This window comes from Pavona decussata, unplaced genomic scaffold (assembly GCF_977016875.1).
Source record: "Pavona decussata unplaced genomic scaffold, jaPavDecu1.1 SCAFFOLD_14, whole genome shotgun sequence".
Taxonomy (NCBI): Eukaryota; Metazoa; Cnidaria; class Anthozoa; order Scleractinia; family Agariciidae; genus Pavona; species Pavona decussata.
In genome coordinates, this window is record NW_028145437.1 from 316,792 (window position 1) to 343,432 (window position 26,641).

Below are 26,641 nucleotides of genomic sequence, written 5' to 3' on the forward strand. Positions count from 1 at the left end.
CATAAAAATATCTATATTCGTGTTTCAACATGACCTCAAAACTGGTTTGCTCAGCAGGAGCCCATCATGACCTTGCTGGCTCGTAACTTTAGATTTTAAAAAAAAAGCTACAGATGGCGGAATTTTTTTTCAGAAGAGTCTCCACAAGACTAAGGCTTCCCCAGCGTACTGTTGCAAAGGCTGCCTGAGATAATCGCCCGTTAAAAGTCCGTGATCGACAGAAAAGTATACACAGAGTTTTTGTGTTTGACAGGGTTGCTTGTCAGATATCAGTAAAGGGTCTCGAAAGGAAGCAGATAACCTTCCTTTGTTGGTATGGTTCCAACTTTAAAGTGCGGAGAGAACCTGAACATAAATCTGGCAGATGTTTCCTATTTTTTTCCATTCTTGAAGGAAGGAAATAAAGGATGTGTTTACGCCAGAGGCTAATCAAAAACAGTTTTACATGACCATAGAAGGAAACAAAAACTCGATCGAAAGGCCAAAAGTCATTTGACGTTAAATTTTCTCACGTAACAATCTACTTGTTCTACTTAGTTATGCTTGTATTTAATTTTGTAGTAATGTATTGTACACGACCCACAAGCTTTCAGTTTTTATATACATCGTGTATAAATAAAGGCAACCTACCTACCCTACCTACCTACTCCATCGCCATTTTCATGCTGTAACGAAAAGACAATGAAAACAATAAATAAATGAAAATTCTCGTGGCATGTTTATCAGATCATCCCAAGCTCGGTTTTTATTGTAATCGGAAATAGTTTCCGAGGTCCTTTCTTGGCGAATTATTATTTTGGTAAAATGAAACGTCACTGTCCGGGGTAGGGTGGATACAATTTCGTGATACGAGAGAGAGGCTCGCGTCTAAATTTCGCCTTTGTGACCTCCGATGTCACACAAATCAAATATGGCGGACGTAAACAGTGATCAAGAAAAGAAAACAACAGACGCCTCTCCCGCCAAAGAACGAAAGCTTTCTTTAACAGCTGTGGAAGCTATGGCCGAAGTTGACAAACTCAAAGAGAGGGTTCGCTCGTTGTCGTTTAGCAGCACTGTCTCAGGTGAAAGCACCGACAGTTACAGCTCAGGAGCACGACCACTTGTAAGAAAGCAAGACGATTTGATCACTTGTTTGAGTGTCATGCGGCGCTTGATGGAACAGGCAGAAAGCGAGAGTAAAAGAATGCGAGAGGAGAAAGTCGTCATTGCCGCTAAAATTAATAGTTCTCTTAACGCTGTAAACAGGGAGGTAGAATATTTGAAAGCCGAACTTCGCGACCAAGATAAAAGGTTGTCAGAGCTTGCGAGCGCGAAACTTACTGAATCTTCTCCGACAGCGGAAGCAAAATCCAATGATTCTGGATCGTCTAAGAGTAAATTGGAAGTTTTCAAAGAGGATAATGATAGATTACGCTGTGAAAATGAATTTTTAACTAGAGAGCTAAATGAATGGAGGCACGGAAACACAGACTTGGACCAGCTTCGGCAAAGGCTTCACTCGTGCGAGCAAGAGATTTCTCGAGCGAAAGAAACGATTTCTTGCATGAAAGTGGAAAGGAAGCGCTTAAAAACAGAGAAGATGAACCTTCTGCAGCAAATGAAACAAGTTTATGGGGTTTTGGAGATTAAAGAAGCGGAGTTAAGGGAATTTATTCAGAATTATGAACAACGGATGTCAGAAGGCGAAGAACGAGTGAAGCGTTTAGAGGGTGAAAAACGGATGTGGGAACAAGAGCGCACCGATTTTTTGAAAGAATCAGAAAGCTTAAAATCGCAATTAGAATTGAAAGATGGGCAGTTGAAAGCCTTAGAGACCGAGCTTCTCGACGTAAAACAACACTTGTCTTCGCTGCAATCTTCGCTTCGTGAAAACAATTCGCAACTGATTTTCAAGTCAAACAATCTGAATCTGGACTCGACGGGAGGCAAGCATAAATCGAACTCAAGGAACAACAGGAGAACAAATTCCTTGCAAAATTTAAAAGATTCACCGAGATCGCCTCTTGAAAATGGCGGTAAGTGTTTTCGTGTCTTATGATGTACAGTGCACTGTTTGTTGACACGGTAAGGACTGTGTTTGAGAAAGGATATAATACCCAACTTTATTTTTTTATCACGATTGTTATTCCTTAAGAATCGGGAACTAATTCAGGAAACTAATGGTTAGACATTACCGCATAATATACCAACAGAAATTTCTTGTTATACAAACTCCGTTCATTGATTGCGTTGCGATGCAGACAACAGTGCAGACTATTGATTTCACAAGCGATTTCACGAGTGTTTTGCAAGGACAAGCACGCCCACTTAAGCAAATGTGATTACAATATCGATAAACTTCATCATATTTTCCCAAAAACTCGCAAAGCACTTGTCCTTACCTAGTAAGAATACAGATTTGATGTCTGATGTCTGTATATTCGCAGAAGTTAATTTGTTTTTACTTTCAACATTCTAGCCACTCCCAGATATTTCACACAGGAAAAACTTCAAATAATAGCGGCTTTATTCAATTAAGTGACCTTTTTTGTAGTCTTCAAATTTGAACTCGTTGTTGTCATCGTCATGTGTTTGAGAACAAAATCAGTGATCGTAACGAGTCATCTGATTGTTTTGGGTGTTTTCGATTTTATCTGAGCTCTACAAAATTTAGAAATTTCAGTTGAAGGTATTATTATTTGCAAGCTGCAATTTTTTAAGTGTCGTGTTGGATTTGTAAACACAGCCACGGATTTCAGACACTTTTGTTAAACTAAACAAAGAAGGTGATGTGATAGATTAATTGGTTCGCCTAAGGGTATGCTCTAGGCAAACAAAGATCTATTCTTCAATCTTGTTGTGGAGGGCTGTAATGCCCCCAGGTTCCTAGTTGATTAAGAAAGTTGTGCTCTTTGTTTTGGGCTTAAAAGTCTCAATACAAAGGGGTTAGACATCATAATTATCCTTCTAAAATAAGTTATGTTAAGTTGTGAAACAGATCTTATGGTTGTTTTTCTGACAATAGAGTATTTGGCAATTTTATGGTCTTTGCACAAATTAGCGCCAACTTTTCAAAGGACTGCTCTTTCAAGGAAAAGGTGTGGAAGAGAGTTGAACAATAGAAAAAACATTTACCCAGGAGATGCCTAATGAGCTTATTATTGCTGTAACTTCCAGAATTTATGCAAAAAACAACTGAAAGTCCATTCTTTCCCCCATCAAGTAAGATTAAAATGATACAAGTGTTGCTCACATCTGCATAAAAAGATAATTTGTAGCTCCAAAAACATAAATTCGTTTCAGGTTATAATCAATTTTAATAGATATAGGTTATTGACTCTCATCATAATCAGAAAAAATGTAACATGTACATGCTGCACTCAGTCAGCAGGATGTTGTTCATTTACGTTTTGGACTGATTGGTTTTGAGCCAGTCAATAAAGTAGTGTTTATTCTAGACTGCAGCATTGTAACATCGAAATAATGCAGTCCACAAATTTCACCAAGGAAGGTGTTCCTTCAAAGAAATTTGACAAGTGAATACTTTTTGCAAACATGGTTATATTTGACACTGTTCAGCACTACGCATCTTAAAACGCTATGGATATGCTATAAACATAATCTTCCATCAAAGCAACATGTGAAACTTCCATATCTCAAAAACATTCATTTTGCACTAATTCTTATTCTCTATCAGAAGTCAAAATATTTTGTGCTCCTTTTGGTGAAAGAAAGGCCTTCTAAAATATCTGAAAGGACCAGCTGGACCTACAGATGATAATTTCTAGAGCAAACCTGATAAATTTGTTGTATTGATGACATTGTAATCATCAACAGACAAATAGTGGTAACTTTAACAATCAAGTACCCTATGTACAATCAATATTGATCAATATCAATCAGTAATGACTAATCAATTTTAATTTGAAATCAGGGGTCTGTCAAATTATCGCAAGAACATGTGTCTTCAATTCTTCATCTACTTCCTTTATCAACTGATTATTATCAATAATTGATAATCAGTTAATGTCAGTTAATATCAATAGTATTATTATGAATATTAACTGACATCAGTTGTCATAAATCATTGATTTTATGGATATAAATTTGATGATATACATCTTAACAGTCATCTCTTTCATTTTAGGTAGTTACCATGATGTTCTTCACACCTCATCTATTTCCCCAGCGGGTTCAGCTTCATTAGGATCGCAGTCTGATGTTAGTCAAGCAGTCCTCCCTCCAGAACCAGAACTGTTTGATTTTAGTGTCCGTAACAACTTAGAAGCACCTGACTCAGCGAAAAAGAAAAAGGTGCGCTCCTCTTCATTATCAAGGTTTTTTTCCAGAGGAAAACAAAGGAGACTTGAATTTACTCGAGTTGTTCGAGGTAAGCAAGTAAAGCAACATAAAGTCGACAGAGGCAAGCAGTAAATGGGTTATTTCATGTGCAATACAATACAATACAATAATTGTATTTAAGAGTGAGGCATGATAACGTGTTATGTACAGTTTTCTAACTTATGGCCCTCATGTATGTTTGATGGTTTTTCTCTATACATGTATGGTGTAGCAGTGTAGCAAAATTAAAAAAAAAACTCAGTGTCTTCAGGCACATTATGAAGCAATACAGAGCTATTGTTTTCAGATTGTGTTATTTCTTTCCCTGAGCTGATTTATGACCCACATGTACATTGTACTTACAATGAATAGTAGTGAAGGTGTAGCAGTTAGCACGTACATGTAAGACTTTCAAACAGACAATCAAAAGGACAGAGGATTGTTGGTTCGAGGCTAGGTTGGTCTCTCCATTAATTGGGTAGCGGCAATATATTGCTGGGGTAACCACACAAGGGACTACCATCCCATCCATGGGGAGAGTAGCAATACCCCCAGTTGGTTCATGTTACAGAAACTAGGTTAAGTTCCCGCTGTCTGGGCCACTTAGGCTTGAGTGCAACTTTGCTTTATAACTGTTGCGGTAATGTTGTGGTAATAATTGTACATAGAAGGTTGCATTGTTTAGATCATCCATTGTTCTGGCTAGAGGTCGTTTCCTCAGCAGTCTGCTATTTTACCATTCTCCTGTTGTGTTTTTTTTCATGGGCATCCACGCTTCAATTTCAATTTCATTTCCATTATCCCTGTTGATGTTATTAGGGACTGGGAAGTTTGAAATGAATAGCTTCCTTGACCCTACATGTATATCAGTGAGGATCTCGATCAATAAACTTAACCTTGTACCAAATCAGATGGTGGCTGGTCTCGTGAGCATGTTCAGAAATGGCAGAGGTCTGGGTACAGGCAAGTCGTATACCCCTGTCCTACTCTTTTGATCCCCATTGTAGACTTTGCTGCATTGCAGGGAATCCTGTTGACCACCCCATCTTGTTTATCTGGATCAATGGTGTCCTTTGGTTGTACCAAGTGTTGTGTTGGAAGTGAAGATGGTGTGAATGCCCTGTTGTTCAAAGTAGTGGCAGAAATGTTCGATACTCCCTGGATATAAAGTAAATGGTGGTGGATTTCAAACTCTACCGTGAGCTCTTGTTTTGGGGATGTTGTTTTTGTGATCTTCTGCACAAAGGAGGAGGGATATCTGTTGGAAACAAGTACAGATCACAAATGACAGATGTTTCTTACCTTAAAAGATAAATAATGGTCACAAGACCTTTCACCCAGTAGTACAGACACTTCAAAATACTACGTTTAACTGATTGAGGGTGGTGTGAATCATATGCTAAGTATTGATCAGTAAATGTATGTGTTGGCTTCCTGTAGATGCTGGTAGTAAGGCAAATGTCTGGTTCTCTACAGACTGATTTGTTGAGAAAGGCAATCTTTGTTGTTATTCTTGGTCTCCATGGTAAAATCCAGATGGATGGCTGTTGACAATTGAGATGTTGAAAGAAGCTGTCAACACTATCTTGATTTTGGATGGTGAAGGTATTGTCAATGAGCCCTTCCAGATCTTAGGCATGCAAGGTTCGGACTGTATTGCTTGCTCTTCAAAATATCTCCATGCAGAAATTAGCAATAACTGCGGATACCAAGCTCCCCATAGCTGCACCTTCTCTTTCGTAAATTGATCCATCATACTGGAAGTATATAGATCTTAACGCGAATTAAAAAAGGTCCACAGTTTGAACAGGGGTTACCGTTTCTCGGTCAGCCAGGTGTACGTCACTCTCCAGCTTCCATGGCACGGCTTGTACGGCACCCTCGATAGGTACACTGGTAAACAGCAACTCTACATCAAAGGACACCGTAATCTTGTGGTCCTGGATCTTCCCATTACCAATAGTGGCAACAAAGTGAGCTGAGTTGGTCACCTTGGAATCTCAGTTACCTGTTAGAGGAGATAAGATGTGGAAATCCTCCTGCCTATCAAAATAAGATTTTGTTTCTCCCCTATAAAGTGTTTAATGTTAGTCTCCAAAAGTGCTGATTGTGATTACTAATGATTTTTTATTTGGAAATTGAACTGTTAATTACTGTAATTTAATTATTGAAGAGCTCAGGGCATAACAGAGCTATGTCGCATTTCAAATCGCTTTTTGTTGTTTCAGCTCAGATTCACCTGAGTTTTTGCAAGTGGCCTTGAATTCCGCCAGGAAACATTGCTCCAATGTTTTATCTGCTAGATATATATATTTTTATGAAAGCTATCACAATGAGACTTGACTTGGAGGATAGATAGTACACAACAGGAAGTGATTACATCATGTGATATTGGAATTGCATCATGATTTCAAAATGGCAGCCATTTTGGATCTACCAACTTGGAGTTCTTAAAAGTGATATATAAAAACATGAATTTTATCGTGAGGAAAGTTAATTAATGTACATAAAAAATGCAGATTTTCTGAAATCTGGAAAATCTGCCAGTCAAATTTGGAGAATGCCAAAAATCAAATATACGCCTAAGTCTCTTACATGACAACCAGTCTTTGTGCCAAAATAGAGCTTATTCAAAGCAATTTCGATTTTAAGGAGAAAAAGTCATTTACACCTCCCTTGCCTAAAACCCTTCAATAAATTGTTATTTAGAAAACAAGTTGGCTTTAAGGATTCTGAAGAAAAAAAACTTTTAAGTGTACAGGCCTTTGACTGGTTTGCATAATCTTTGTCCAGTGCTTTTTGTCATGTGACTTAAGGTGGTGAGACTCACATGACAAAATGTCTAAAATGACCGCTGATGTTTTGTAACCGCTGTCTGGATTGAGAGTGGGGTCCTAACACTATATTTCAATTCCCTCTTATCCTCCTTCTCAGGATGTCAGTTTCTCCTGCGATGATTGTTGTTGAAGGCATGTCCAGGGAGCAAGCTTTTAGCTAGAAATTAAAGTTGGCACTTTTATTGTAGATATTTTGAAGGATCAAGTAAATGTTAAATAAATGTTTCAAAAAATTGGGCATTCAAAGGATGCCTGGACACATTTCTAGCTGAATCCTTGCCAGGGAGTAAGTATCCTGAGTGCTTCGGGTGTTCCCTTATATCCATTAACAAGTCTCACTCTACTGGTGTTGTTGTTTCTTTGTGAGCCCGGTTCCAAAGGCTTTTCCAGTCTCTCCAACATAATCTCCCTCACAGTCCTTGCACTGAATTTTGTAACACAGCCTGCATTTCTTTTCCTTCGCTCTGGGATCTTTTGGGTGCAGTAGTTGTTGTCTAATGGTATTGACCAGCTTCTGGTACTTTTCCACCCCTTGTTTCCTGAAAAGTCATGTGAGTTGTTCAGAAATGCCTTGAACCTAGGGAAGCAGGACACTGTATTTGGACCCACCATGCTCCACTTTATCTGTGGAATGTCAAACATCCAGGATCTGCAATATTATTTTTGTCCTGTAGGACTAATTTGAGGTCTTCCATCTCCATTTCCTTGTCCTGGTCATTTGTGATTACTGTACCATCTGAGAATGATGGTAAAGGGATCTCATAACTGATCTCTAGCAATCAAGATGGTGGTTAGATACTTTTAGATCTGTGTAAGTGGGCTTCCTGTAGATGGTGATCTTGGTTGTCCCATCCTCCTTAAAACACAGAGTGCAAGTATCCAAAAAGGATCCAGCTTTCAGTCATAAGTAGTATTAAGTACTGTTGTTACTTTTTTTGTTGTCAACAGAATTCCCTGACATTGACAATGTGGACCACCTTCCTACCAGCACAAGTTTTGCTGAGAAAAAGAGAGTGTGGGAATTGCACAAGGATATTCCCATGGTGTGCTGGAAGGCCAACATGGTGTTAGCGTGGCTTGAAGTGGAATGCCAGATGTCTGTTTACTCACAGATGTGCTATGAGAACATCAAAAGTGGCAAAGTTCTTTTGGAGCTTACTGATGCCGAACTTGAAGCTGGACTTGGTATTGCAAACACAATGCACCGACGCAAACTGAGGCTGGCTATTGAGGAATACAGAGAACCAGTCAGCAGGTTAGTTCAATGTGGTTTATATATATATATATATATATATATATATATATATATATATATATATATATATATATATATATATATATATATCAAACACATTTAATTGCTACTCGGAGTTTCATGCTTCTAGCGAAGCAATCATCAGGCAACTGACAACAATAACGGTTATATGAAAAGATATACAAATTTGAAAATAGGGAACAATGCTTGCTTGCGTGATGTGTCAAGATTCTATTGGGCATTAAAACTGGGCGCAATGTAAAACGGTCGAGTAAACTAAGTAAACGCGGTATTTAACAGAAACCTCTTAGAATGTCTGCAAATCGATGTCAGTTCATTTCTATGATTGAGTGATGACATTTCCGGTCTGCAAATTATGAAATATTTCTCCCATAAGCAAAGATTACATTTTTTGAATACGATCTAGCTTGCTTCACTTTTCTCCATTTAATCTGATAATTGATTTTCTGTTCCTTGAGACTCCATATATACTTGCTTAGCTCGGTTACATTTTTGTAACGTTCGTTTCTAAAGGAGCATGTATGGTTTCTGTAACGTTCTTTGAACGTTGTGTCACACAATCCGACGTAAGTTTGTATTGTCTGCGGTGTGACGACCTCTGCCTGGTAGACAATGTTCCGTACATTACAATTTCCCTCAAGTGGGCAAGAATTCTTGTTTCGGCAATTGCAGTTGTGGAATTACATGAAATTAAATGAAGCAAGCTAGATCGTATTCAAATGTCAACAAAAAATGTAATCTTTGCTTATGGGAGAAATATTTCATAATTTGCAGACCGGAAATGTCATCACTCAATCATAGAAATGAACTGACATCGATTTGCAGACATTCTAAGAGGTTTCTGTTAAATACCGCGTTTACTCGACCGTTTTACATTGCGCCCAGTTTTAACGCCCAATAGAATCTTGACACATCACGCAAGCAAGCATTGTTCCCTATTTTCAAATTTGTATATCTTTTCATGTAACCGTTATTGTTGTCAGTTGCCTGATGATTGCTTCGCTAGAAGCATGAAACTCCGAGTAGCAATTAAATGTGTTTGAACTAGTCCGACTCCAAAAGTTCATCTTTTATTCACAGCTCTGGTTTTACCATTGAGCACTTTTATAGCAGATGAAGTCTTCAGTTTATCCACTGGTAGTCATATATATATATATATATACACATACATACATACATACATACATACATACATACATACATACATACATACATACATACATACATACATACATACATACATACATACATACATACATACATACATACATACATACATACATACATACATACATACATATAGATAGATAGATAGATATATATATATATAGATATATATATATATATATAAAAGATGAACTTTTGGAGTCGGACTAGTTCAAACACATTTAATTGCTACTCGGAGTTTCATGCTTCTCGCGAAGCAATCATCAGGCAACTGACAACAAAAACGGTTACATGAAAAGATATACAAATTTGAAAATAGGGAACAATGCTTGCTTGCGTGATGTGTCATGATTCTATTGGGCGGTAAAACTGGGCGCAATGTAAAACGGTCGAGTAAACTAAGTAAACGCGGTATTTAACAGAAACCTCTTAGAATGTCTGCAAATCGATGTCAGTTCATTTCCATGATTGAGTGATGACATTTCCGGTCTGCAAATTATGAAATATTTCTCCCATAAGCAAAGATTACATTTTTCGTTGACATTTGAATACGATCTAGCCAACCCATGAGGTTGAAGGGTGCAAAGTTGAGCACTCCAAAAAGCTTCTCTTGTAAGCAGGCGGTTGTTCTGATCACTTGTAACAAATGCAATGTCCAGTATGTCGGTTCTACAACCAACGAGTTTAAAGTTAGATTTCGGAACCACAAGTCAGCCATGAGCACAAAGAAGAACACTTGTGAAGTTGCGATACACTTTAACAAAGAAACTCATGTTTTGTCTGATTTCGGTTTCGTTATTATCGAACAAATTTGCAATTTCAGTGATCACAATAGCCTCGACAACCGCCTGCTTACAAGAGAAGCTTTTTGGAGTGCTCAACTTTGCACCCTTCAACCTCATGGGTTGAATAAAAGATCAGAGTTCAATTCTAGGAATAGAATTAGATACAATTAACACCTTGTTTTTATCACCCGCAAGCGTTCTTCCTTTTGACTTGATGACAAAGGTTTTTAGCTTTTTTAGATACTTCTTTGAATCAATCGTTCAAAGGCTCAATCAGGGATTTTGTTACAAGGCTGAGAGTAGACCACACAATGCTGGAATTCAGGGGCTTATAATTAGGATTTTGTTATTAACCATTCAAAGGCCTTTTTTTCGGATCCTGTTATTACCATTCGCATTGTGAGTTCGAAAGCGCCTTGTTCAAAGGCTTTGATTTGGGATTTTGTTACGACATTATATATATTTTTTTGCTTCATTATTTCTTCTTGTTTTTATTATGTAATACCCTAGAGGCGTAGTGCCTATTTTTTACACTATTAATTTTATTGTTATTTCAATCGTATTCAAATTTTTACCCTATATAAGACTTATTCATAGAAATTTTTTTATTCCAAGTATTTTTAATCCTAACTCACACTTCTGAAGAAGCCTGAAGAGGCGAAACGTCAATAAAGTGTGTTGACCACGAAAGAAGTTCGCTGTTTGCTCCTTTCCACACAACCTATATATATATATATATACGATTAAGGTTGGCAGATAAACTGTGCTCACTGATAAACCACACTCTAAGTTAAGAGCGTCAGTGTGGTAACAGTTACCAAAAGTTTGCCTTTTATTATATTCCTTTGTAAGTCTAAAATCCACCCTGGCCACTGAAATAAAAATTGCTAATTTTTTACTGATTTATGTTGAGACATGTATCTTGATATGGTAGTATTACAGCTGTATCTAACTCTTTGTTACAACTCAACTGACTGAATAGCCAGAATGTCTTAAACAAATCGCCGGCAGTTTTCTATGGTCTGTACTGTTAAAGACCATAAAATGACGTCAAAAAATGTTCAAAACCCAACTGGAACCACGAGCCGCAGGCGAGTGGTTTCACTGCCAAGTTTTGGACATTTTATGGCGTCATTTTATGGTCTATAAGAGTATAGACCATAGAAAACTGCCGTCGATTTGTTTTTTACAATAACATGGAAAAGTACGAGCAGAATTGGCATTTTTTTCGTTGAGAAAGCGCGCACATTACATCTGACGTCATTTTTATGGTTGTACTCTTATAGACAATAGCTACGAGCCAATCGGCGCACGGGAATTTGGACAGTTATTGTAAAAAAAAATGGTTATCAAAATCCATTATCTTCACTGTAAAAACTGTTGTAATGTTTTTTTGTGTGAAATTGTGAAAAATTTGTCCCTATCACTCCAAAAATTGTTTTGTAAACATTATGCTTCTATGATTCCTCAAACTGGAGGGCTGAGAGCATAAGCGCATGAATTTTTGCACATGACAGGTTCAATTTATTCAAATTTTGGGAAAAATGAGGCCTAAATACCAAGTCAGCAAAAGAAAACAAAGAAAAAAGCAGAAAACAGATGCTTTGGAGCAAAAAAAAGCACAGAGGAATGTTCTTTGATTAGATTGAAGGCCACATGCAAAAATTCAGGTACTTCTGAGCAAACTGAAAAATTGACCTAACCTTCGACATAAGACAGTAAAGCTCTCAGTGCTTCAATTATTCTGGAATAATTTCCACAAGACTAGTTTGTCACTGAATATTTATTGCAGAAAGTACCCAGAGATTTCATCAGTAGATCACCTGTGGGTATCCCGTGTGTGGATAAATGACCTTGGACTTACGCAGTATTCCTCAGCATTTGAATCTCAGATGATTGATGGGAGGTTATTAAATGTTTTGACGAAAAAGGACATGGAAAAATACCTGAATGTCAACAAGAAATTCCATCAGGTAAGACATATACAGCTGCTGTTGGGGATACACTTAGACAACCCAAAGTAGTGCACAAAAACTCATGGAAAAATAAAGCAATTAAAGAAATCTAGTGTTTTTGCATGTTGATAGAGACTTCGAATTAGTTTAGATTTACGTAGACATTTACGGATAAAAATTAGCAAGAAAACAAAACATGCATGCATGTTTCTGCATGCTAAAAAATGAAAAATACTTATACAATAAAAACACAACAAAATATTAATATTATCAGTTAGTGCTGTACTGTTGCTCTTACAGTGTATGTGCATCACTTATTTTAGGACAGTGCTTAATTGTGGGAGGCAAGTTAATGCAAATCATGAAATAAAATGCTGCCCACAATAGTTTTGAGTGGCTGTTATATCCTAGCTTGCAAATGAAAAGGGTAATGAAAAGGGTAATTTTACATTTAAAATGACATTTTTAGGACCCATGCAAGAGTGAACAACATTCCATGAGTAACTTCAGTAACTTCTCAGGTTTTCAAACTTCAATAATTTGCTCCTTTGCTCTGTTTAGATGAGTGTTCTCTTTGGCATAAAGTTGCTCCGCATGATGGACTTTAACAAGGAGGTATGATAAACCCTTGATGTGGTAAATAGACTGTATAATGACTCACTGTTAGAATCTTTGCACAATATAGAGATCGGAGTCGCTTGACTACTATGTGTGCTTGACAACTCCAGCATATTAAGGTCTGATTGGAATAGATTGGTCTAAATCATCCCTTATGGCCACTCTTGCATCAGGCCCATCATTAGGGGTAAACAATGGTAAGGTCAAGCCTATGAGATGGTACAGAGGCTTGCATTATATTTTCTGTGAGCTCGAGCCTTCATTAGGCACAAGGTTCGACACAATTTTAAATTTCAATTTAGATTTTGCTGAAATATAAATTTGTTGCACTTTTCATCCAGTATTTTTTCTTTGCATGCACAAACGGGCGTCATTATGTAGACAATGTGATTCTCCTGAAAAAATTCTGCCTCCAAAATAATGATATTACTTTGTCATTCTAGTCTATGTGTGTTTATTTTGTTTTACCAAGTAATGATATGGTTAACTATTGCTAATGAGTCGGAAACTTTTGACAGTATATTAAAGTTCTTTAGGGGGGTGGAATCATGCACGCAGATAACTGTTCTTTTTTTTTTTGCACTTTGCTTCGGCCTGGATAGTGACATAACATTGCCAACAGATCTTCTTTCAAAAGAAATTGAAGCTCTGGTATGGCTTTATGCCAAAAATCGACACTGTGAGACCTGTGAAATTTAACTTAAATTTGTGAGATGCTCTTTTCGATTGTCAACCAGTTTCCACCATTATCATTAGAGTTAGTATCGCAGGTAACAATAATAAGCTTCAATGCGGCCTACATTTTCACCATAGATTGATATTTGATCACTGTATTTTGTCCAGTTATAGGAAAATCAGAAAAACTGCATTAAAAAACCTCAAAGTCACTGTTAAAAAGTTTAAAAAACAGTAAAATAATTTCTACTGTAATCATTAATTCATCAGTAAAGATGAATATTTTTTACATCATATAGCTGCTATTGGAACGGAGAAGACAAAGTGAGGATAATGACCTGGATCCCCTTGTGTGGACCAATCAGAGAGTTGCAAAGTGGTGTCAATCTGTAGACTTGAGTGTAAGTTGGCTTCAAATGAGATTATGATGTCAACCCTTTCACTAGCAACAACATCCAAAATAAAAAAATTTGAGAAAAATTGTAAACTATGTGTAACAATTCAATAGCTGTCATTTGAATAGTCACGCTTAAGGATTCTATCCACTGACTAAAAAGTTAAAACCTCCCTTTACAGCATAATAAACAGTAGCCTGTGTACAGCCGCCCCCTCCCCTCAGGAAAAATTGGGAAGAGAGACAACAAAGGAAATAGGAGATGTCTGCACGCAGGCTAAATAAACAGCACTGCAGGAAAGTTCTGCTCAGTACTTTTGTTTAAATGGTCACACTTTAGGATTTCAACCACAGACTATAAATTAGAACCACCTTGTACTTAACAATTATTCGCCAAAGGTGAAGTAAATTTTGGTGAATATTTAACAATTAGACGGCGAGCTCAAGGTTTCTATCGGCTGATAGTTGGCGAGGGGCGAAGCCCCAAGCCAACTATCAAAGGCGATAGAAACCGAGAGCAAGCCGTCTAATTGTTTTAGCATACCTCAGTGATCGATCTATGAAGCCAAGAAATCTCTATATTTCATAAATTTTGATACATATGTGCAATGATGCATGCTAAATCGCACGCGCTCTGACAAACTGCCGTCTATCGATCGATAGACAGCACCTGTGTAGCCAATCAGATTGCGCGTTACGCAATAGTTGGTCACTGAGGTATGCTAATCACCAATATTTACTAAGCCTGAGGCGAATAATTGTTTTAGTATAATAAATTACTCAAGTGAATTATCAGAGAAAAACAGAACCTTCCGAAAAATGTGGATTTTGTTTGTTTCAAATTGTCACGTGTCAATGAACAGAGACGCGCAGTCTGCCAATCACATGCTCAATCGATAAACTGCACATGCCTCAAGCAGTATTCTTTAACTGCTGTTTCATTGAGGCGAAGCATTGACTTCTGTGAATGAATGTTGGGTTTCTCCGACCCGTTTTCCAAAATGGTTGGAGATGAAGCGGGCTGTTTGGTGTAAAACTCAAGCCAGGATCACAACTGTTAGCGATAGCACTTTATCGCACAATTTCTTGTTGACATGTTGGCTTCTCCGGCTAACAGACGTTTACAAATTGCCCTTGGAGATAACCTGCTTCAAGTACACGGTTGTCGCAGATGAAAATTTTTTGTTGTGAGGCAGTGACTTTAGATGGTGGTCGAGAGCCACTCAAACCGACAACAAATTAGTTTTCCGATTACAAAAACTGTCGTCTTTTCTCTTCACTGAAATGTAAAACTTAGAGAGACATTTATTCATCTTGTTTACTTCCATGCTTTCAAATTCTGTCTTAAATTCGTTTTGTTTGTGAAATCATTCTGTTTAATAAAGAAAATCTTGTGCGAATTTAACTTTATAATAATTTATTTATTTGTTGTCTTCATTTTAAGCCATCGACATCGACAACATGCAATTTACAAGGGTTTTTTTATTACAATATTTATTAGCAAAATTTTCATATCTTGCCTTCAAAAAGTGTCACCTTGGACTTAGCTGCGTCTTTAATGCCTTTCGGAAATCCTATCTTTTTCCTCCTCAGAAACATCGACAAAGCTCTAAGTGGCCATTTTGAAAATTTGTGCTCCCGCTATATATGACGCAATCCTCGACCAATCAGATCAACAGAATTTCTATAAATAAATGTAAATATATGAAACATATATTTGAACTGCAGATGAAAGATCACATAGAAGAAAGATCCTCGCAGTTACTACGTAACTTAAGCAGTTGCGAAAAGAAAGCCTAGCTTTCTTTTTGCAACTGCTTAAGTTATGAGCAACCAGGCTTTCTTCCAGAGACTAAAAGTCAGTACCAACTTGTACAGCACAATGAACAGCAGGAATGGACTGCACAGTGGCTTTTAATTGGACGGCCAAACTTTAGGATTTCATTAACAGACTCAAGACTCAGACCTTTGTACAGCATAATAAACAGCTGGAATGTACAGCACAGTAACTTTCAGTTGAATTGTTACACTTTAGGATTTCATTAACAGACTCAAAAGCTAGAACCACATTGCATTTACCAAGGTCTTATTGCTGAACTGAAGAGGTTTAAAATAATTTTGTTTTTGTGTTCAAAGGAATATGCTGACAGCTTGCAGGACAGTGGTGTTCATGGTGCTGTGTTAGTGCTTGATCTAGCATTTGGTGCTGATGAACTTGCTCAAGCTCTTGGTATACATCCATCAAAAAATATTATCAGGAGACATCTCACTTCTGAACTGTTATCTGTATTGGTGCCTGCAAGGTACTTTAAACTTGTGACCACACGTAGGAGAGGTGTTGGTTGAGCAGCCTGCAAAACAGGCACTATTACTTTATGCATTTTTAAGGTTAAGAAATGAGCACAAAGTGCAAGGGAATGGTGCAGCCTCATGCTTCTCGCTCACGTGTCTGAAACGTGTTAATAAATGAATTGAACTGTTCTACAGCCTATTAGTTGAGTGGTTAGTGTATGGGACTGAGGGTCACTCTTTCAAATACATTTTGTTGTCGTTTTCAATACACTGTATAACAGATTACTTTGAACTGTGAGCTCAGGTCCCTAATGTTTTGTTTTCCATTGCTCAACCAACACAGATATTCCTGACTTACAGGTGACTTGCTTTTCTGGGGGTGATTCTAGGTTTTGCATGTAATTTTTTTTTTGTTTTTGTTTTTTAAATCTTGCTATCATGTCTTCAAACATTTTTCAAAATAATGATTAAGGTTCATCTCTTTTTGAATGGGTTAAGCGGCACCACTGTGTGCAGTGTCTCTTCTCTTGAATATCACAGGAGCTAAAAATGCCAGTAAACCGCTCTGGGGTTGAGAAAATTTGCACTGGGATTCGAAATGTAGCCACATACTTTCCTAATGGACAAAAATGTTGTGTTAAGGCTTACCCATCTTGAGGCTAAAATTCAGCTGCCGAATGTAACACTAAAGATTGTTTCATTCTTAGATATCTTGCATGTTGTTTTATTTGCCATTGTCTGAGCATTACTTTTTAATTATTCACAGAGCTGGTGTGGACCCTGATGACACTGACGCCAAAAGCAAACAGAAGCAAAAGAGACACCGTTCTCTGAGTTTTAACTCTGGCAGCAGAACTAGTATGTCCTCAGAAATCAAGAGGCACAGTTTTAGGGTAAGTACAGACAATTTCCAAATGATCAACATCCAGTTTTTTCTTTAAGAGTCATTGTCTGAGAAAACCAGGCAGAGGTGAAAGATGGGGGTCGGCCGATTTCCTTCAAACTTTCACCATTTAATGTCTGTCCGAAATGATAATGAATGATGCTATTTAGCAATTCTCTTGCTGTTGCGTTTCGTAGTTTGACCACCCCCCCTGGTTTTGACCCTTACTGACCCTGATGTCACGCAAAATATATGCAGAATTTGAAGCTCAATAAAATATATTTCGCGTCATTTCTGGGGACTCATATCGATTGCTCGTATTGTTTATCGTCTAAAAAACGTTGTTAAAGGAAAATATCCCGACTTAACATAAAACTTAATTTTTTATGGAATTTTGCAACTTCCTTGCGATCGCGAAAATGTCTTGGGCCAAATGTGAGGCAATTTCGAAACTGTTTTTCTCAGAGGTGCGGCTTTCCTTTCCAAAAATTTCTTGATATTTTTTAAGCCAAACATCTGTTCTTCCAAAATCAGCAAACTCTAACTTGAGCCATTAAAATGCATTTGCATGAGCCACGCTCAAAGTCAAAGATGACTCGGTATTTTTGCTAAGAAAGTTCCACAGCGGGTTTTTCTCGGTTTTTCTTTATTTCATCTTCTTCTTGTTTGGTTTTTTATTTTTTGTTTTTGGATAAGCTCGATGAAACTATCCTAACTCTTCGAGGTAGAACTTCCCTGGAAGATTTAGTTGAGTGACGCTTTGGGCAGGAATAACATCAAATTGGTGTTAGCTCACACTTGATTTGTTTATGCGTGACATGTCACGGTATTTGACAATTGTCAAACGTGATCACAAACAGAACACATTTCCCCCCTTTTTTTTTACATTTGCATTTAAACTTGGTAACAACAAGCATTTCCCTGAAACTATATTAAGTCTTGGAGTCAGTCTGTCGTTGATAATTGTCAATTAAAATAAAAACAGCATCAAATACCTGTGAAACTTGGAGAAAAGAACCTCCGGTATGTTCGTTACATAACAGACAATTGAAAGAACAACAAATCTTTCTTCTGTGCTCTTTCTGGTCTGTGGATCCGCCTTGTGGCGCTGAAGGTGTTGGTTTGAAGATTTGTCCCTTGCTATCCTGTACACGAGATATTGAATCGCACTGGCTCGTCAGTCATGGTTTGGGAAGAAAGCGTGGCGCGACGGGTTCAAAGATCTCCGCCGAAGTCGATTTGATTCTCAACAGAGCAGGTAAACTTGATGTCCCTGAAGATGAGAAGGAGGAATGACTGTTTGCCCCAGACATCACAAGAACCTTACAACAGACCAGACCGGCCGATAACGGACTATGTGTTGCCACCCAGGTTATAAGGGACAACGAAAGTACACAAAGTACCCGACGAGTAAATGGCAAGATGTCACAAGGCATTTTTGAGCTGCATAACGCTGTTGTTCCCATCGGTTCAGGTTCGTGTTATGTTAACTGACTGACTGCATACTAGACTCATTTAAAAAAATATAACAACATACCATTTAGGGCCGTGGGAACCGAACGCGAAGTTTAGCACATTTGTTTTGTTTACATTTGTTCTGCGGAGTCGCAATGCCGCCTTAAACAGGAAAACCAATCTTAACCTCCATGCTAGCTATTGTATTTTGATACAGTTTAAAAGCAGCTTTTGCTTGGAATTTGGAATAAAAGCAGGCAACATTCTACCTCATTAAAGCGTCTCTCAAATATATATTAAATATTTCATATCCATCAGAAGAAACTAGTTTTATTTTATACCAAAAATACATTGTATTTTTTTTCTTACAAGGAATCATGATTTTTGGTATAAAACAAAACTAGTTTCTTCTGATGAATATGAAATATTTAATATATAATTGAGAAACACTTTAATGGGGCAAAATGTGTCCCGCCTTTATTCCAAAATTCCAACTAAAAGCTGTTTAAATACAATAGTGTAGCATGGAGGTCAAGATTGGTTGTCCTGTGATACCACTAATTTGAGGCAGCATAATGCGACTCCGCGGAACAAATGTAAACAAAAAAAATGTCCGAAACTTTGCGTTCGGTTCCCACTGCCGTAAATGGTATGTTGTTTATATTTTTTAAATGAGTCTAGTATGCAGTCAGTCAGTTAACATAAAACGAACCTGAACCGATGGGAACAACAACGTTATGCAGCTCAAAAATGCCTTGTGACATCTTGCCATGTACTCGTCGGGTTTGTGTTTTACCCTTTCGCTGTCCCTTATAACTTGGGTGGAAACACATAGTCTGTTTTCGGCCGGTCTAGTCTGTTGTAATGTTCTTGTGATGTCTGTCTCTTCTCATCTTCAGGGATATCAAATTTACCTGCTCTGTTGAGAATCAAATCGGCTTCGGAGATCTCTTCCCAAACCAAGACTGACGAGCCAGTGCGATTCAATATCTCGTGTACTGGATACCAAGGGACAAATATTCAAACCAACACCTTCAGCGCCACAAGGCAAACCCACAGACCAGAAAGAGCACCTCAGATTTATGACGGAACCCAACGCATTACAGAAGAAAAATTTGTTGTTCTTTCAATTGTCTGTTATGTAACGAACATACCGGAGGTTCTTTTCCCGTGGCAAGTTTCACAGGTATTTGATGCTGTTTTTATTTTAATTAACAATTATCAACGACAGACTGACTCCAAGACTTAATATAGTTTCAGGGAAATGCTTGTTGTTACCAAGTTTAAAATGCAAATGTAAAAAAAAAAGAGGGGGAAATGTGTTCTGTTTGTGATCACGTTTGACAATTGTCAAATACCGTGACTTGTCACGCATAATCAAATCAAGTGTGAGCTAACACTAATTTGATGTTATTCCTGCCCAAAGCGTCACTCAACTAAATCTTCCAGGGAAGTTCTACCTCGAAGAGTTAGGATAGTTTCATCGAGCTCATCCAAAAACAAAAAACAAAAACCAAACAAGAAGAAGATGAAATAAAGAAAAACCGAGAAAAACCCGCTGTGGAACTTTCTTAGCAAAAATACCGAGTCATCTTTGACTTTGAGCGTGGCTCATGCAAACGCATTTTAATGGCTCAAGTTAGAGTTTGCTGATTTTGGAAGAACAGATGTTTGGCTTAAAAAATATCAAGAAATTTTTGGAAAGGAAAGCCGCACCTCTGAGAAAAACAGTTTCGAAATTGCCTCACATTTGGCCCAAGACATTTTCGCGATCGCAAGGAAGTTGCAAAATTCCATAAAAAATTAAGTTTTATGTTAAGTCGGGATATTTTCCTTTAACAACGTTTTTTAGACGATAAACAATACGAGCAATCGATATGAGTCCCCAGAAATGACGCGAAATATATTTTATTGAGCTTCAAATTCTGCATATATTTTGCGTGACATCAGGGTCAGTAAGGGTCAAAACCAGGGGGGGTGGTCAAACTACGAAACGCAACAGCAAGAGAATTGCTAAATAGCATCATTCATTATCATTTCGGACAGACATTAAATGGTGAAAGTTTGAAGGAAATCGGCCGACCCCCATCTTTCACCTCTGCCTGGTTTTCTCAGACAATGACTCTTAAAAGAAGAGAAGCGTGGAGAGTGAAGAAATTAAAAGAACTAGTATTTTTTGTGTCAAATTCTTAAAATTAACATCACAATGAAATATTTGGCTACATTGTGAGCGTGGGGATTAAAGGACAGGATATCTACCAGCATTTTTGAAAATGCGTCCGCTCAAGTCATGCTTCTCCAAAGTTGTCAATATAAAAACAAAAGCTTTTATAGTCTTTTTTCGCTCTCCTTCCTCTTCTGTCCCTTCCTTCTCTCTTTTGCATCATTTTGAACCTTCTTGACGCCATAAAACTCTTGATTCGGTGTCGTTTCACGAAAACTGCTCAAGTTTTCATTGGCCACCTTTTCAAAAATTCGGGTAGATATAAGTGTCATAACCAACAAAACAAAGATTGGGCCAACTAGTTACTCAAATTATTAAAAAAAAAAACTGTAAAACGGGGATATACTGTTCTTGCAGTTTAAATAATTTTTTTGATTGAAGTTCAAAACGTTTTCGCTAATCTGTGATCAGTGCAATAATATTTAATATTGTATAAAACATATACCTCAATAAAATTAACAGTCAAGGTTAACCTCCAAAATGATTTCTTTATTGGATCATTTATGAATTACTTAACCGTAATCAGAAAAGGAAAATATAGTATTAGAGATTGTCGTTCTCTTAAAAAGTAACCCACATGTTCTTTCCTTTTATAAGAATAACCTCAAGTTACTTTATTTCTGAGTTTGATAACACATTATACTTGTTTTCTAAGCAGTTAAATTCAGCAGTATAACTGCAGATACTTAAGTCACACTGATCTGTTTTCAAACCCTCTCTCTGTAGAAGGTCAAACTCTGTGCTAAATCAACAACGGAGACTCATCTTTGAAGCTGCCGGCTGAGTAACCTTCCTATAATTAAATGTAAATACTACAACTGAATTTTCTCATGGCATAATAAACGCTCTCACCTTTTAAAAATACATTGTAATATTTTAAACGCCTAAATTTTATTATCTAAAATCATTAGGAAATTTCCTTACCTACGCATGAACTAAGGTCTTCCCGAGACTAACTCGATAATTTACATGACAACAATGAAGATTTTTTAAAACTAATCTATTATTGACTTCAAGGCTTATTTTTTGGACAGTAAAGTTACATTGTAATACCCTCCGTCAGCAGCGGCTGAATATAATGCGATCAGCTATTCGATAAAAAGTGTTACTTGACAACATAACACGACTTTTTGTAGTGACTAGTCATATACTTAGGATCTTGCAGCATGCTAAATTTAACATTATTTATTTCTAAGGGCATGGGAATCGTTCATTTACCAAACAAAATGAAATGTTTTAATACTCATGCCTTGTAACGAAGGAAAAAAAACTGCAATTCGAAAAAAAGGTGTCACAAAGTAATCATATAGAGAGAAAATAGGAACTGGGATTAATTTCAAATTAAATCACAGTTTGAAGGAAACATTCTTGATTGATCCTTGGTGATAATTTTCTAATTCCGATCATTTTAACGCTGAAATGAAGAGAGCGTCTATTTGTCTATGAGGAGAATTAAGTGTTGAGCTTTGTATCTTTCCTCTAGTTTCCTTAGTACATGTCTTATTTGCACATGTTATAACTCTTGTTTAACCCAGTAATCATATACTCCATATTATACTACTCATTTCGCACACCTTGTCTGTCAGCGTTCCATTTTCCACCGCTGACCGTACCGACTTCCCGCCCTCAGCTCCTGTCTATTCTATATACTCGTATTAATTCAAAATGAGTTTGCCACAGCCAGCGAAGTTACATCAGCGTAAACTAACGCGAATATATTTTTCTTTAGCTGAATATTTGGTTCATTAATCCCTTCCCCCCCCCCCCTCCCCCTCTTCCACTAGCTAGTTGCCTAAGTCTTGCATCACAGCTAACTCCTATTTTATCGAAAGGAGCTAAAACTTTCAAGTCCCTCCGAAACGAAAAAATGCGTGGGTAACCATGTTTGTGCTTGCCTTTTTCGCAATCTTCTTTGCTATCTTCTTCGCTATAATTGCTGCTACAGCTCACCATTACGGTTGAATATCCTGAGTTTCTGAATTTCCTTCAACTGTTGAACGTCTTTAGTTATTCCTTGTCTCACTCAGTCATGATTTACTAAATTCATTTGGCTGAATTTTGAATTTGTTCTTGGGCATAAAAAATGCATCCAAACTGGATATAGCGTTCAAATTTACACGGTTTGTTAATTTTAAAGAGACCGTATCGCGAAAATAAAATTTCGCTCACCTAATCTATTTTCGTTACATTCTATTTCAACGGAGATATCCAGCCGGGAAACTGCCCTCTTCAATAGCTTTTTCTGTCAGCACTCATCTGTTTTTTGTTTCTGTTTCTGTTTCCAAATTGAAACTCAAAATTTAGGAAAATTGCAGCGTGCTCTACTATATGGCTCTTTAGCTGATAAGTGGGCCGTCTGCTTTTCCTCTTCATCCCGGATTCGCTCTCTGCCGCCAGGTCTGGCCCTTACTTGTCAACCTAAATTAGAAGTATACTCCATTTCTACCATTGATAATTTGCCCCGTTCATCCAGTTATTGGTTCAGGCCCGTTCGAAACCTAAGCGCGACAAAAGTTGCATCAGTTAAAATATTGCGAAAATAACGCGTGTAAATGGGTCTTTATCAGTAAAAATGGTTAAATGTTTAGTTCTTGACTCATTTGAAATTAAAGGTATTTTTATTTCAAGTTATTTCAGCTAAAATCTAAGTTATTAAAATGGAACTGATGAAAGAAAGCCTATCGTTAAATTTCTCTCTCTCAGTTCCAGTTTGTTATTCTACATTTCACATCTTCCTTCTGTATAATTCACTTTCTAGTAATACCCAGACAATTATCATAGAATAGCGCAAAATCCAAATCATCACTCTAGCCAATCACAACTGAAGCAAACAACAAAATGACTCAATCCAAACTGAGTTTTTAAGTGCGATAAACACTTGAGTCAGAACCGAATCAAACGCAAACGTGACTTTAGACACTCGATTGAAATCCGCTGTATACCTAACTGGTGTCCCTTTGCATGGGTTATTTAAGTTATATAGTTACGGTTTGTACTTTTTTTCCAGGCGTTCATGTGTATCTTCCTCACCCGGCATTGTTCTGTTTCTCTCATCAGGATTCCCTTTTGCTTCGATCCAGTTCAAGAGCAAGACCGACTAGAACAAATAGCGATGATACCGATGTATCCAAAGCATTTTATCCTTCTTTAACAGTGAGACGTTCATTAAGGATGCCTCGCATGCGACCCAAGTCGTCTTTACAATAAGCGCAAACAATCCGTGTGGTAGAAAATTTTTGCAGCTTTACAATGGTGTGCGGTTTGTTGTAGCCACGTGACAGAAGTTTGTGATTAGTATTATGTTCTGTCTGGTTTTTTTTGTTGTTGTTTTTTTTTTTCTGTCTTGTTTTTTTGTTTGTTGTTGTTGTTGTTTTTATTGTTGACAGGTTTGTTCGTTTGTTTTTCCAATATTTCCCATTTTATCTGACCTACCAAAATGCACGAAGTATGGTAGTCGGATTCGTCATGAAATTTGGCAAGAAAATCGTTTTTGTATGTGAAAGGTACGATGCGCAACCGTAAACAAACAAACAAACCAAAGACAACCGCCAAACGAAGTAATAAAATTCTCGCAGAAATTTTAAGCCACATGGTATCGGAAAGTCTGAATATATACTTACGTACCATAAACGATTGTGGCGCGTGGACACGTGAAACAAGTTCAGATATGGTCAAGAATGTTTTATTAGTTGAAGGTCACAGTGGCCGCCAAAGAACATCTCCAATAGAGTTAGAGTTTTATGATTTTAGTTAAAATTGCGTACTTCTTTGCCCTATCTCTTCTTTGCCCTTTGATAGACTGATGGAACTGTTTTAGAGGTGGCATCACTTTTTCACGAACGGATTACTTGTTTACTGAACTCTACTCTACTCGTAGCTAAGGGGAATAGAGCAAAAGAAATCAAATCGTGGTTCAGGACAGTGGTGGACCAAAAAGAGGGGCTCGGGTTGCCCCTCTCCCCCCCCCCCCCCTCCCCCTTTTTTTTAGATCAAACCCGAGGAGCCGCGATATTTCGTTTTACAAAGGAAGCAAGTCGTAGCGTTGGAGAGCGGGTCTCCCACTTACCTGGAGGTTTGGACCCACCACTGCAGGGACCTGCAGGAATGAGTAATTTTAATCTTTTGTTTACTCCCGTTAGAGACAAGATAGTATTTTGATTTATTGAAATTTGTCCATTTAGAGCCGATTATAAACATGCAGTGGAATTTCGATCGCTCTTCATTTGATCTTAAATATTCGATAAATATTCCCTGAAAGCACTATCTACACTTTTTGAATTTTAAATTGTAATATATATGTGATAAATTTTAATTTAAGAACACCAAAGATTGATATTTAATTTAGCTTATTTGCAAAAATTGTAATTTATTGAGTGATATTTTCAGGTAGTATTCTATGTACAAACTTATGGTCGCCTGGTACAGTCTCAACAGTATAATATATTTGGAATGCCCTCTGTGGTACAGATTCTTTTTTGTCATAACAATACACCATCGTCAAGATTCAGGGAATTTTGAACTTACATAGACTTACAACTCTTATGGGCACCAACTAGAAATAAATTTCACGAATTTGCCGACCCTTCAAGCATGTAATGCTTTTATTCTCATCGTGTTTAAATAAAGGATCTTACTAACTCTTACTTTGCTGCTGATTCAATTCCTCTTCGAGATGGTATAGAATCGGGCAAAAATGACTAGCCGAACTGAGAAGCTAGCAGAGTTTTCAGTAAACTTTCGAGGCACCGGCGTTTATTTGACGCTTAGCATTTACGTGAAAGCGTCCTTGCTTTTGCAACTGATTGTTGTTGATTCATAGGCTTTTGGACTCACCAATTCAACCTACCGATAATACGAATTTGTCACGAATTCCGTTATGATCATTCTGGGTAGTAAGGGTGATTTAAGGCCGAAAATCAAGCATTGAGTTACTCTAAAGCTGGTGGCAGACGGTTCAACCAATGTTGAACAGTGCGTCATGCAGTGTCAAAACATTTAATCAGCCCCGAGCTCAAAATAAACGCCGTTTTACGTCCAAATTGTGTTCACTTAACTTATGAACAAGAATTGCATGAAGTTCAGCAAGAAGAGTTTCACACTATGTAAGTATATGCGTTGCAGCCGGACTTGTCACTCAATACCTGTAGAGAACTCGATATAGTCCGTCTATATCAGGGATTTATAGACAGTCTGCAACGCAGGCTAGGTAATGTTGTCTTGATGCCCATATAGATACATCACTTCCAAAAATTTTCGGACGTTAAAATTTCGGACGTTTAATTTTCGGACACTTTTTCCCTCATTTCGGACAATTTTCGGACCAAAATTTCGGACACTGCGCTGAAACATGCCTAAAGTAAATTTACGACTAAAAAACATGAATTAGACTGAAATAAAATCTGTGAAAATGATAGTCAATCAGTTTCGCTTAAAATTGAAGACAGCAAACGGTTTCTTCTTCGTCTTACCGAGCTTATTCAAAAGAACTATGAGCTTCTTGATCTATCCCCTCGGTCACCGACAGCTACAGGTAAAGAACGACACGCTAGTGACAATGAAGAGGACCTTTCAATTGTGTTGATTGATGGTGATGATGATGATGATGATGATGATGATGATGATGATGATGATGATGATGATGATGATGATGATAATGATGATGAAGAGGATTAGCACCACTGGCACTGGCAATGCAATTACTGTATCATAAAACTGGGCTAGGGTCGAAGATTAAAAAATAAACTGCAAAATGGAATT

General features: G+C 37.5%; 1 protein-coding gene across 3 annotated transcripts; it reads left to right on the plus strand.

Annotated features, from left to right (window-relative positions):
* Positions 1-871: 871 nt before the first annotated feature.
* Positions 872-25,528, plus strand: LOC146487563 (kazrin-like). 3 transcript variants are annotated; one of them, XM_085129693.1, is made up of 10 exons: positions 872-2,018; positions 4,130-4,372; positions 8,109-8,415; positions 12,181-12,361; positions 12,905-12,958; positions 13,936-14,037; positions 16,167-16,333; positions 17,089-17,215; positions 21,611-21,689; positions 23,942-24,081. In XM_085129693.1, the coding sequence occupies exons 1-9, from the start codon at positions 893-895 to the stop codon at positions 21,653-21,655; spliced, it is 2,352 nt and encodes a 783-aa protein (XP_084985819.1). In that variant the 5' UTR covers positions 872-892; the 3' UTR covers positions 21,656-21,689; positions 23,942-24,081. The 3 variants fall into 3 exon arrangements, 2 of the variants coding, with proteins under 2 accessions (XP_084985819.1, XP_084985810.1); XR_014868472.1 differs by lacking the exon at positions 21,611-21,689 and adding an exon at positions 24,221-25,528 and having other exon boundaries at positions 875-2,018; positions 23,942-24,186; XM_085129684.1 differs by lacking the exon at positions 21,611-21,689 and having other exon boundaries at positions 875-2,018; positions 23,942-25,528.
* Positions 25,529-26,641: the final 1,113 nt, after the last annotated feature.